Source organism: Rana temporaria, chromosome 1 (genome assembly GCF_905171775.1).
Source record: "Rana temporaria chromosome 1, aRanTem1.1, whole genome shotgun sequence".
Lineage (NCBI taxonomy): Eukaryota > Metazoa > Chordata > Amphibia > Anura > Ranidae > Rana > Rana temporaria.
This window is the reverse complement of record NC_053489.1, coordinates 327,376,579-327,389,399: the sequence shown is the minus strand read 5'-3', so window position 1 is coordinate 327,389,399 and position 12,821 is coordinate 327,376,579. Positions and strand designations below refer to the sequence as shown.

Genomic DNA, 12,821 nt, shown 5'->3' with positions numbered 1-12,821 from the left:
GAAAGTGAAGGATAGAAGCTAAATAGATGCCATATAAAACTTCTCCAGATTCTGTCTGCTCATATGTTACTAAAGTCCCACCACAATATTTTGCCCAGTAGTTGTGCTCTCGCTCTGGTCACAGGTAGGGACCCACATTATTTTTTAAGTGGAAGCAGTTGATAAGTGAAAAGACATTGCTGAACGTTCTTATTCAAAAGCACAGCAAGCTCTGTAAACTGAAAATGATGGGTAATATATAAAAAAATATTTATTTGCTTGTATTACAATTTTAAGTATGCACAAACATAAATGCACTTAACATCTAACAACTATGCCTTAATGATTCCTAAATGCTTGCTAAAAATAAGACTCTCTTGAGTTAAAGGGTCATTCCACCAAAAAATTATATTTTAGCTATCATTGGATCCTGAGTGGCCGAATGAGACAATTGCTTCTTATATCTTAGATATTGTAACAGTAATATCTTCCTAATTCCAAACTCTTATACTTGGGATGTGTGTTCCAGTACCTACTGTGGCATTCTCCATAGTATAAAGTAACTTTTAGAAAATAAGAAAGAGAGCATGGCAACCCCTCACAATGACCACAACAGGTGTGCAGAACCAGGAACAAAATCTAGGCATTTCCATACCAACAGTGGCACCAAGAGGTAAAACAAACTGTCAGATGGTTTACTTTTCCAGATTCTTCCAAAAAAACAATATCAGTTTTGGGTGGACTGATTCCCTGTAATGCCTTTTTTTTTTAATCCTGGCTACTAACACAGTGCAATTTACTTTTTACCTATGTAATTCAAAATCATTATGTACCTTGGCAGTGTGGTATTTCAGCATTCCAGTTACCCGACTCCAAGCATATCACCTTATCTCTGCCAATCAGGATGTAACCCTCATTGCATGCAAAGGTCAGCTCACTCCCAACACCAAACTCTTTACCAGTAAAGTTACCGTTTTCAAATTCACCAGGGTCTTTACACTTCAAAGGTTCTAAAAAAATAGAATTGCAATTTTCTTTTTAGGTTTACATTATATTTCACACATATACACAATCACACACACAGACAGCCATGAAAGAACACCAAGATTTGTGGGCAGGTAATATGGGGAAAAGCAGTATGGGCTCACTGGCCATCCCTGGATCATTTTGTAAAAATGTATCTTGATTCTATTATCTACTCCAGCATTAGTGCACTGGGGAGGGGGGGGGGGGCTGATGTTACTTAAGCAGGCCAGATGATGCCATAGCATACAAAAAGGCACCCTAGTAAAAACAACCTGGGAGGAAAGCGGCTACTATGGCTACAAAGGGTCATAATGGGGACTGGTTACAAAAATAAAAAATGTATTGAGTTAAAAAATTACAGCTAAAATTACGCGCAGTATGGAAAGCAATATTGTTGCAACTTCAAATATACTAGATCAAGAATTAAAACACTACAATAGTAAAGTATGGAAATAGACAAAAGAAAAAAAGGACACACACAAAACATTACTCATAAACAAAAAGTCTGGACGCCAAATACCAGTGAGTCATTCAACATTTGGTGGATTCATACATTCTTGGGACATACATATTGTAGATAGATAGATAGATAGATATATATATATATATATATATATATATATATATATATACATATATATATATATATATATATAAATAAAAAGAAAATGGATGGACCACTTGGTCTTCTTTCTGCCATCAATCTTTTATGTTCCTATATTAAAAAAAAACAGTAAAGTCCACCCTTTTGTTTTGCAGTTACCTAAACACATCTTTCCATCGCCAGTATAGGGAGAGATACAGGTACATATGTAAGAGCCTTCAGTATTTGTACACGACGCGTGTTTATCACAATCCGACCCAACTGCACATTCATCAACATCTTAAAAAGAATACATATAAAACAAATAAATTACTTATTTATATGTGAAGTTGCTGGTTATTTTTGAACAAGTTATTCAATTCAAGAGCACTTCTCTAGGTTTTATTTAACAACATCAAAATATTTTTTTGTTTTACTGGTATAACATTTTATTTCTAGATAGTATTTAAGCAACAGAAAAAACATTAAAATACAAGAGTATTTTTTTTTGGATAAATTGTAATTTCATACTTCAACAAAAACCAGACAAGAGGGGTCATTAATAATAGCAGTGCAAATAAAAATCATGGTTCCTGCCTCAGCAACCAGGCTGCAGGTGTAATTTTCCATAAATTAGCCGAGCGTTGTTCTATGTGTATTGTAATCATTTTTAGCCCAGTCGTCGAGTGATGAATTAATTCCTAGAACTTTTATGTCAAAAGCAAAACCATGATTGATAAGTACAGTATTTTTATTAAGCTATTGCTTGTTTGCCTGGAAATAAACTACATTTATGAGTAATAAAATTGGTCAGCATTTTCTTAAAGTTGAACTCTTTGCTAGCATAAAATATACCCCTGCAGTGCCCCCCCCCCCCAAATAACTGCATGGGTATATTTTATGCTAGCAAAGAGTTTAACTTTGTTTTGTCTAGATGGTGATGAACAAGGTAAACTACTTTAGTCTTTGCTCCCCAGGTGCTCTTCTCCTTTCTCTTACAGTCCCAGCTGGTCGGCAGGCTCTTAAGGTCCTTACATACAATGCAGGACTGCTGGTTCTACATTGTATATGATGTTGGAGTTGCAAAGAAGAGACTTCATCAGATCAGTCAAAAAGCCTAGAGCAAACTTGTTGGAGCTAAGAATAATATTCATTGTCCCCTAGACAAAACAGACATTTAACCCATGCAGTGTACCAAAGAGTGGGGGTAAGGGGCAATACTGTGGCTACAATTTACAGCAGACTGGAGTGGGGCTTTAAAGATTACATCTTGTAGTTTGGACTAATGACACTGGTTTGGTTCAATGGTACTTTTCAGACACTAGAAAAACGGTTCAGCAGTGAGTCTTGAAATCTTTTGTGATGGTGACCACTGCTAATAAAAGCAGGTGTCAACCCTAATGGGAGGTCATTAGGTTTGTAAAAGAATTATATATCAAAAAGTAATACTTGTTTCACATAAAATACTTGTTTTTACCTTTCTAAAAAAATCTTGTTGCATTTCAGGGGTTGTTCACCTTTGCAGTTACTTCCGGTCTAGATGTATGCACTTTTGTTCACCAGTGCAATAATATGTAACAGGGTGACTGTGGCAGATAATCAATTTGGAGTACTGCCACCCTAAAGATGCCTTAACAAGTACCTTAATGGCAGGATTAGTAAGTATTATTTTAATGATAGCAGCATATTTACAAATATTAAGGGTCCATGCATACTGGTTTAAAGAACGTTGCTTCTACAGGAGTTGTGTGTTCTGCCTGTAGAAGCAGTTCAATGTTATCTTATGTGTCCATGCACATTAGGACATTTAGAGGCATATTTTAAGCTCAGCGTTTAGAAGCAGGAAAAATGTCCTTCAGATTTGCGTTTTTGTGGCAGATAAAACGCTAAACATTCCTAAGGTCTCCTAAACTCCTCTACAAAAAATCTCAATTTCTTTATCGTACATCACGGGACACAGAGCAGCCATAGTAATTACTATGTGGGTTATACGACACCTATAGGTGAATGGACACTGGCACACCCAAAGACAGGAAGTCCCCCTCTATATAACCCCTCCTGTACAGGAAGTACCTCAGTTTTTCAGCCAGTGTCTCAAGGTGTTGGTCACGGTTGATGAAATGCTATGCTAAAGAAGAAGCCCTGTTGCGGAAATCCTTAAGCAGGATCAAGGTGCTTTGCAGTCGGATCCATTCAAGATGCCAAAAAGCAATGGCCAAAATGGATGGTACCCGAGCCTCATAGAATAGAAAAAGTGAGGTCACTTGCCTGAAATGCTCCTTTGTTGAGGACTGGACCCTGGGGTCTGGCTCCTTGGTTACATACCTAAACCAAAGTTGTCCTGGCAGGGTGCTGTACAGGTTCAAGGGTGTGGACCCCAATATGCAAGGGGGACCCGGTCCTTCAAGGTCTGTCATGACATGGCCCGCCGTGATGGGTGAAGATTGGATCTTGCTGTGTTTTCCAGCAGTATCCTGCAGTGGGAATGGTAAGTCAAGGAAGATCCTAAGGAACACATACTGTTCACTTATGGACTTCTGAATAAATAATGCCTTGCCTGTTTTTAGCACTAGAGGGTGTAATTGTAACATACCTGGTGTTTAACATTACCATGTTTCCCCTGCTGTGTGCTGGCAGCGCTTGTGTGGAACAGCGTTACCCCCTTACTCTGCTCTGTCATGGCTGCCAAAAGGGCTTGAGGATCGCCGCCTCTGATATTCGGTGGTCGGCATTTACCTGGGGATATAGCCCCTCTCCCCTGAGCATCCCATTTGCAGGAAGTTTGTTCATTCACGTGTGGGAATAGCTCTATTTAAATAAGCTATCCCAGTACGCGGTCAGTCGTATCCACCCTGCAGGGAGGAGAATTTCTGGCATCAATAGACATCAAAGATGCATACCTGCATGTGCCAATTTTTCCCACTCACCAGAAGTTTCTGTGTTTTGTGGTAGAACAGCACCACTTTCCGTTTGTGGCCTTGCCCTTCGGGTTAGCCGCTGTGCCCCGGGTGTTTACTAAAGTTCTGGCCCCGGTACTAGCAAGACTAAGGGGCCAGGGTATAGCAGTAATGGCATACCTAGACGACCTGCTGCTGATAGATTAGTCAGTTGCACGGCTAGACCAGAGTGTGTCCAACACGGTCAAGTACTTGGATAACCTGGGTTGGATTCTCAACCTAGAGAAGTCAGCCTTACGGCCAGTAAGAAGGCCGGAGTACTTGGGTCTGGTTATAGATACAACCCAAGAAAAAGTATTTTTGCCTCAGACAAAAGTCAGGGCTATAAGAGATCTGGTCCATGTGGTCAAGGCAAAGAAAGATCCTTCCATTCGCCTTTGCATGAGGTTGTTAGGGAAGATGGTGGCTTCATTTGAAGTGATTCCCTATGCCTAGTTTCATTCAAGACTGTTGCAAAACAGTATTCTGTCTGCTTGGAACAAGAGGGTCCAAGCCTTGGATTACCCAATGTATGTGGCCCCAAGGGTGCACCAGAATCTCAGTTGGAGGTTGATAAACAAAAATTTGCAGAAGGGGAAATCCTTCATGGAAGGTTGTAACAACGGATGCCAGCCTCTTGGGCTGGGAAACAGTTCTGGAGGAGACAACTGTCCATTGGAAGTGGTCAGAGTCCGAAAAAGCCTTGCCCATCATCATTCTAGGGATTCGAGAAGCGCGTCTGGCTCTAATGGCCTGGACTTTGAGATTGCAAGGTTGTCCCATCAGGATATAATCCGAAAATGCCACAGCAGTGGCTTACATCAACCACCAAGGGGGCACCAGAAGTTACGCAGCCCACAGGGAAGTGAACCATATTCTGGCTTGGTCATGAAAAGCATGTACCTTGCCTATCTGCAGTCTTCATTCCAGGAGTGGAGAATTGTCAGGCAGGTTTCTTGAGCCACCAACAATTGTTTCCAGCAGAATGGTCTCTCCATGGTCTCTCCAATTTCTCCCGAAATTTTTTCAGCCATTTGCCGAATATGGGGCACCCCGGACGTAGATCTATTGGCGTCCAAAGTTGGAAAACTTTGTGTCAAGGACAAGGAACCACTCGCATGCCGGACAGGTGCGTTAGTGACCCCTTGGGATCAGTTTTCACTGATTTATGCTTTCCCCCTGGTTCAGCTGCTACCGCAGCTTCTACGCAGGGTCAAAGAGGAAGGGAAGCCGGTAATACTGGCCCAGAAGTTCCTGGTATGCAGAGATCGTAAGGTTGGCAGTAGGGAATCCGTAAACTCTTCCATCCCGTCCAGACTTGTTTCGCAAGGACCAGTGTTTCATCCTGCCTTACAGTGGCTAAATTTAACAGTGTGGCTATTGAAGCCCACATTTTAAAGAATCGGGGTCTTTTAGGCTCAGTAGTAACTACCCTGATTAATGCAAGGAAGCCGGCTTCCAGGACCATTTATTATAGAGTTTGGAGGGCCTATGTTTCCTGGTGTGAAACCAAGTATGTCATAGGAAGAATTTTTGCCTTCTTACAGTTGGGGTTAAAAATGAAGCTAGCCTTGAGTACAATCAAGGGTCAGATCTCGGCCTTGTCGGTATTCTTTCAAAGACCGCTTGCTTTGCATTCTTTTGATCTGGGCCTTTATGCAAGGGGTAACTTGTATAACTCCGCCAGTTAGGTCACCCTTGTGCCCATGGGATTTTAATCTAGTTTTATTGTCATTACAAAGACAGCCCTTTGAGCCGATGCGCCATATTACCTTGATCCTTTTGGCAAGGAAGTTGTTTTTTTGGTGGCAGTAACCTCAGCAAGGAGAGTATCAGAATTGTCAGCTTTCCCGTGTAAAGAGCCAAACTTAATTATTCATAAAGATAAGATGGTGTTGCATCCTCACCCAACCTTTTTACCTAGAGTAGTGTCCAGTTTTCATCTGAAGCAAGTCTCCCTGCCTTTCTTTTTTCCAGATCCTCGTCTTCCAGATGAAAAATTGTTACATTCTTTCAATGTAGTGAGAGCTGTCAGGGTCTATCTGAAGGTGACAGCTCACATATGGCAAACTGATGCTTTGTTTGTGCTGCCAGAAGGGCCCAGGAAAGGACAGGCAGCGTTGAAATTTCAAAGTGGATTCGGCAAGTTATAATTCAGGCTTATGGTTTGAAAAGAAGGGCTCAGCCTTTTCAAGTTAGAGAGCACCTTGGTCGTCAGTCCATACATTCACTAAATTTTATCACTTGGATGTAAGATGGCAAAAGAATGCCGCATTTGGGCGCAGTGTACTGCTGGTAGCAGTATAGGTCCTCACGTCTGATGGCGGCATGCTTTTATTTGTGTCTCCATCCCCTCTGAGGCATTGCTTTGGGACATCCCACATAGTAATTACTATGGCTGCTCTGTGTCCCATGATGTACGATAAAGAAAATAGGATTTTTATAACAGCTTACCTGTAAAATCCTTTTCTTGGAGTACATCATGGGACACAGAGGTCCCTCCCCTCTTATTGGGATGTATATATTGCTTTGCTACAAAAACAAAAGTTACTTCCTGTATGTGAGGGGTTATATAGAGGGGGACTTCCTGTCTTTGGGTGTGCCAGTGTCCATTCACCTATAGGTAGCGTATAACCCACATAATAATTACTATGGATGTTCTGTGTCCCGTGATGTACTCCAAGAAAAGGATTTTACAGGTAAGCTGTTATAAAAATCCAATTATGAGCATTTTATTTTCTGCCAAGGGAGCAGGTGTTTTTTTAAGCCCAGTGTACATGGAGAATAAAAATAACATTTAAAATTACATTAACATGTTTAAGGCATGCAGTATATGAGATTTTAGTAATTGTGCATTGTTTTTACATTCATGTTCACAAATTTCCTTTGTGGCATGATCCACATAAAAGCACTATGAGATTTTCAGAGTCTGACAGACAGATCTCAATTACCATCACTTACTTTTTTTTACCTCCATATCTATATGCTAATGGTGGACATCACAGTTGAACATGTATCTATTACAAAGAAAAACAAGCAAAGGTGAACATACCAAGACATTTAGGTGAAGTGCCAACCCAGCTTCCATTATCTGTACAAAACATCCGGGAGTCTCCCAGGAGGTAGTATCCACTGTTACACTGATAGGTCACTGTGCTTCCAGCAAAGAAATCTTCATCACTGTTAATGCCATTTCTCAAATGAGGAGGTTTTCCACAGCTGATCCCTTAGGGAAATTAGAATTTATAGAGCAACAAAACAAAACTGACACATCATTAAAAATGAAGCAGAAATGTGAGACATTTTCATTACAGGTATTTAGAGGTTCTTGTAAATATATATATATCAATACTTCATGTAAGTTAAACATCCAGACAGGCTCAAAAACTAATTGCAAGGGTCAGTCTACTACCACAAATCCAAACTATATGTGTATTCTCATATCTCCCAATAGTCCTGCATCCCATGTATGTGGGCTGTGTCACTGTAGCAGCAGAATACTGTAATGCTAATTTCTGCACCTAAATTCAACTACCGTACTTTGCTGTTCTGTCAGTGGGTGTGATCTCCTACCCAACATGAATACTAGAGCTCCAGCAGAGAGGAGCAGCAGAGCAGAAAGCAAGTAAGTAATTCACTAAACAACAATGACCCCATGCCCACCACCCTAACCTCAGAAATCACCAATGCCCCCTTCTCCTCCCACAGAGTACCAGTGCCCCACCTCTCCCCCCCCCTTCCAAGTACTGGGTCTCCTAATTTTGCCCCATAGAGCACAGAAGTCCCCCCTCTTCCAAGACTAAGCACCAATTTTGCCCCCTACATCCACGAAGAACCAATGCCCCCTCTTCCTCTAACTGTGGCATTTTTTTCTCCAGTTTACCACTAAAGTCAAGCATTTTCGTTTTCCCACTGACTCTGGGCAGCTTTTCCCCAGCTTTGACCACCAATACCAGGCATTTTTCCCCAGATTGACCACAAAACTTCAGACCAAACCTTAGCTATTCAGACAAAGCCATAACTGAGTCATTACCAACCAGTGACATCCCCAGTCATGTAAGCAAAGGAGTCAAAGATAGTTGAAAAAAATGTGTGGGGGTTTTCCCCTTAATTAATTCCAGGTCCTTTAGGTCTAGTATGAATTTTAAGGGGGACGCCATAGGCAAAAAACAAAGGGATGATGTTCCCCCCAAATTCTATACTACACCCTTTGGGTATAGATTTTACAGGGGAGCCCTATGCAAAGAATATATATTGCAATGAGTGCATACAACAATAGGTTAACACTGCTAACAATATGTTTAACAAACATATGAAGACAAACACCTCTATATACTACATACCATGTTCAATTACATTTTAAGGTTTGGTTCACACCTGAATCGCAAAAAAACGTGACCCATATTCCTGTGCAATTTTTAGCTCATTTGTTTGAATGTGCTCAAATCACACTGCATCACATGAAAAGTAGTGCATTTACTACTCTTAAAAACACAGTGCAACCGGATTGCATGGTACTGAAGGTAAATGCATTGGGGCATTGTTAGTAATACACTGATAATCAAAGCAGATACCACACCCAGTGCGTTTTAAACGTAGTGCTGGAAAAGCGAAACGATTACAGATTTCTCATTCCACATTCTGGTGTGAAAGGCCCTCAAGCCAAAACATTTTTTTAATTAATCTTTAAAAAATATGCATCATTGTGCAGCAAGTATTTTTACAATCGTTTATGGAAAATTATAATTTCTGCTTTTTTTTTTTATAGATTCTTACTGTTGGTATGGTCTGCATACTGTTACTTATGTATTTAACCATGAGCATCCGCTAACATTAACACAAATTTCTACTGCTCAAAATATTTTGTACCACTAAAATCCAGAAAAGCCTCCAACATTACTGCATAATACTGCCCCAATCCATGCTAATTTCCATTATATTCCACCACTCTGGGGAATAGGATACTAACTTTCACATCTTGGCCGGGGTTGATCCCATTCTCCCAGATTCAGGCACCGTTGTTCAGCACTGCCTACAATCTGATATCCTGCGTCACAAAACAGACTGATCCTGGAACCTGGCTTAAGGTCACTGGTCAACGTGCGCAAATGTGGTGAAAATGCCTCCAAGGATGGACAGTCTGCATGGTAGATAAATGGTAACATGATAAATGACAATAACCCTCGTATTGAAAGACACAGATAGGAAAAGATTTTTACATATGTACCTGAGCAGAATTTACTCTTGTGGTCCACTTTAACCCTTCCAACCACGCCTGGCAGGAAATCGGCCCAAGCTAACACATTTCCTTTTTGGAGATCATTTGGACATGATGTAGCCAACGATCTCACCTAAAGTAGTAGCATACAGATTACTCAATTGTCATACAACTCTGTGCCTTTAATTATTTTTTATAGGTAAGTTGTAATTATTGATGGTTATTTAATACATAAGGCATTTTTTTACTTATTTACCTGTTCTGGTGAAAGTGGGTAATCCCAAATATTAAGCTGACTGAGTGATCCCACAAAAGATTCTGCTGGGTTAAAACCTTCTCCCCTTTGATCTTGCTCTTGTGCAAGGACTAATGCTCCCCCACCTAGATGATCAAAATATCACATCCAACATTAGAAAGTGTAAAATGAAAGCATAATTAAAATAGGAGAATTACAAGCACATTAAATATAACCAACTTTGGCTTATTCTGCAGGTGCAAAGTAGACACTAGTTAAAATCTGTTTAGACTGAAAGGTTTGCTCTAAGCTACAAAATAACAGCAGTCGGACACTTCACCAGAGCTTGTATAAGCATTGCTTTGGCTTTACTTGAGTACACCACATTTTGATAAATGTGTAATAATAATCTACTACTTCTACCCACCAGGGATGTGCATTCCAACAGATAGTCCTTTTCCACCATCAGACAGTCTTCCATCAATGTACACCTTCCAAGAACCATCACTCTTTGTCCAGGTGACTGTAATGTGATGCCATCTACCATCATTCACTGAAGGGCAGTCAGTTATTCTCTCCTTCCCATTGACATAAAGTACCCACCTGCATAATAGGTAGTTATTGTTTGTTAAATGAATTAGTGTAAAATTGTACACACATAACAAACATCTCTTTAACAGGGCATGAATTTAGAACACATTTCAAATGGAGGTCTTTTGTCTGTAATAGAGTAATAAAATATATGTCCATGACTTATTGCAACCAGATTTACACACACATTTCAGGTTTGTAGGATTAGAGTAGATGGAGCAGCCACATTTACTCAACACATCTGCAGGCTATACAGATGCTTAGTAGAACTTCAGAATGATTGTGCTTTAAGAAAACCTACACTGAGAGAAATGGAGGCTGATTTTTTTACCTTCTTTTCAAATACTAGTTATCTAGTGAGCATTGATACTTTTTCAAATACTAACCTATGCAATTACTTAGTTCAGGCCTTTCTATGACTTGTGGGATATTACCAGAGGTTTGTGTCTAACTTATACTATTGCAGCTCTACTTACTCATCCCACCAAAGGGAGCACATGGTGGCCCTATGGTGAAATGGTTTGAAGAGATATTGCCTTTGGGGCAGACAGTTTAGATTGATTGCAGACTATTTTCTACGACATGGATTAATACTTTAACGTTTATGTAGAAAACAGGCTTGGGATACAGCAAGAAAAGGCTGATGGAATATCATGAGCCCACTGTACACTGGCAAAATGTACTCATTCCCACAGTTTAAGCCTGAGGGGGAGAGTATGTGAGGCACTGTCTGGTAGAGTTGTGGATGGTGTCACCTAGATCCTTACCTACATATGGCAAGGGACTCCAGGGTTTGTGAGTGATGTGAAGAAAATAGGCTTTTTGTTTGCTCTGAATCTTAATCATTTGCTGTTCTAGGCTTTGAAGAGCTTTGGGCAGGAAAATCTCCATTCCTGGGTTTACATCTTACCTCAGATATCGTGATTAATCTCAGCTGTGCACAGGTCTTTATAAATGTAGGTTAACTGATGCCCAGGGCTCTCTCTCTCTCTTGTTCTCTCCACTATGAGAGCATGCTGCTGCATGAAAAGGCTAACTGATCACAAAACAATAAAATGTTTAAGCGTTGTTTGTTTGTTTGTTTTGGGGAACCCAGTAGGGTACACCCTGTTAGTCAGAAACTGACCTGAGTTTAATTACTGAATCAATGAAGCATATGTTTTTTTTTTCTTTTGCTATGGACTTGCTATACAAAGCCCTCTTGTGTTGACATCTGTGCAGGTGTGGGCCCCCAAATGCACTCCGTCTGCATTTGTGGACATGCATCTGTACCTGCACCAATGTCAAATTGAGACCGGGGCAGATCCGTGCAGTCACTGAATCCCAATTGACATGAGAGGGATTGTCTGCACAAGGAGGCATGGAAAACCCAGGCATCCCATGCAGGCAAAGACATCCCTTACTTGGATGTACGCATTGAAAAACCCTGTGTGAACAAGGCCTTAAATACAAAATTGAACCTATTTGTTTAAAGATTGTATTGTAAACAAAATATTGTTCAAGCATTTAAAAAACAAGTATAGAAAGAAGTATTTCATTGATATGTATATTAAACTGTATAAACATTAGCTTTAGTACAAGCATTTTATTTACCCATTATAATCTGTGAGTAGGAACGCGTTATCACTGCCATTTTCAATGGCATATGATATTGGTGTCCCATAATTTGTGACATCTGTGGACCTCATCCAAAAGGCACAGGTGATGGCATCCAGTGAAGGTAAATGGTTATCAAGCATGGCATAGCCATATATACCAGAAACATCAAAATCCAGATTAAATCCAGAAGGCTGTTCTGCAGCAAACAAAAACATATCAGCATTTCTGTGAGAGTATTTAGAATAAACTTGCTTGAGTTTATGCATTGAATGCATTGAGTTGCATGTAATATGAGGATATCTTACTCCCCTTCAACTTCTTGAAAGAAAAGATTGGGGCACAGTCACTCAGAGATTTCTGACATATAGAACAGTCAGAGTTGGAAAACGTCACCCCCTTCTGTCAATGTTTAAACCTAGTGCTTGACAGTTGGCCTCCACCATTATCATTAATCAAACTCTTAGCCTAACCCATTCAATTTTTATTTACTAACACACATCGTAACATGCAACTACCTCCCCAAAACTTAAACCCCAGTCTCAACCTTCTAACACCTATAGGTGCAGCTCATAAAATTTGATGATCATCAAAAAGTTAATTTATTTCAGTAATTCAATTAAAAAAATGAAACTCATATATTACATAGATTCATTA

The 12,821-nt window shown here is 40.1% G+C and overlaps 1 protein-coding gene across 2 annotated transcripts in view; it reads right to left on the bottom strand.

Annotated features, from left to right (window-relative positions):
* Nucleotides 1-12,821, bottom strand: part of SVEP1 (sushi, von Willebrand factor type A, EGF and pentraxin domain containing 1) — a 503,752-nt gene that overhangs the window by 123,005 nt on the left and 367,926 nt on the right. For both annotated transcript variants that reach the window (XM_040360718.1, XM_040360710.1), the window contains exons 26-33: nt 12,162-12,363; nt 10,405-10,580; nt 9,999-10,123; nt 9,752-9,875; nt 9,494-9,664; nt 7,577-7,750; nt 1,769-1,888; nt 813-989 (exon numbers count right to left, since the gene is read on the bottom strand). In XM_040360718.1, the coding sequence (XP_040216652.1) occupies nt 813-989; nt 1,769-1,888; nt 7,577-7,750; nt 9,494-9,664; nt 9,752-9,875; nt 9,999-10,123; nt 10,405-10,580; nt 12,162-12,363 (1,269 nt within the window). The remainder of the gene's footprint in view (nt 1-812; nt 990-1,768; nt 1,889-7,576; nt 7,751-9,493; nt 9,665-9,751; nt 9,876-9,998; nt 10,124-10,404; nt 10,581-12,161; nt 12,364-12,821) is intronic.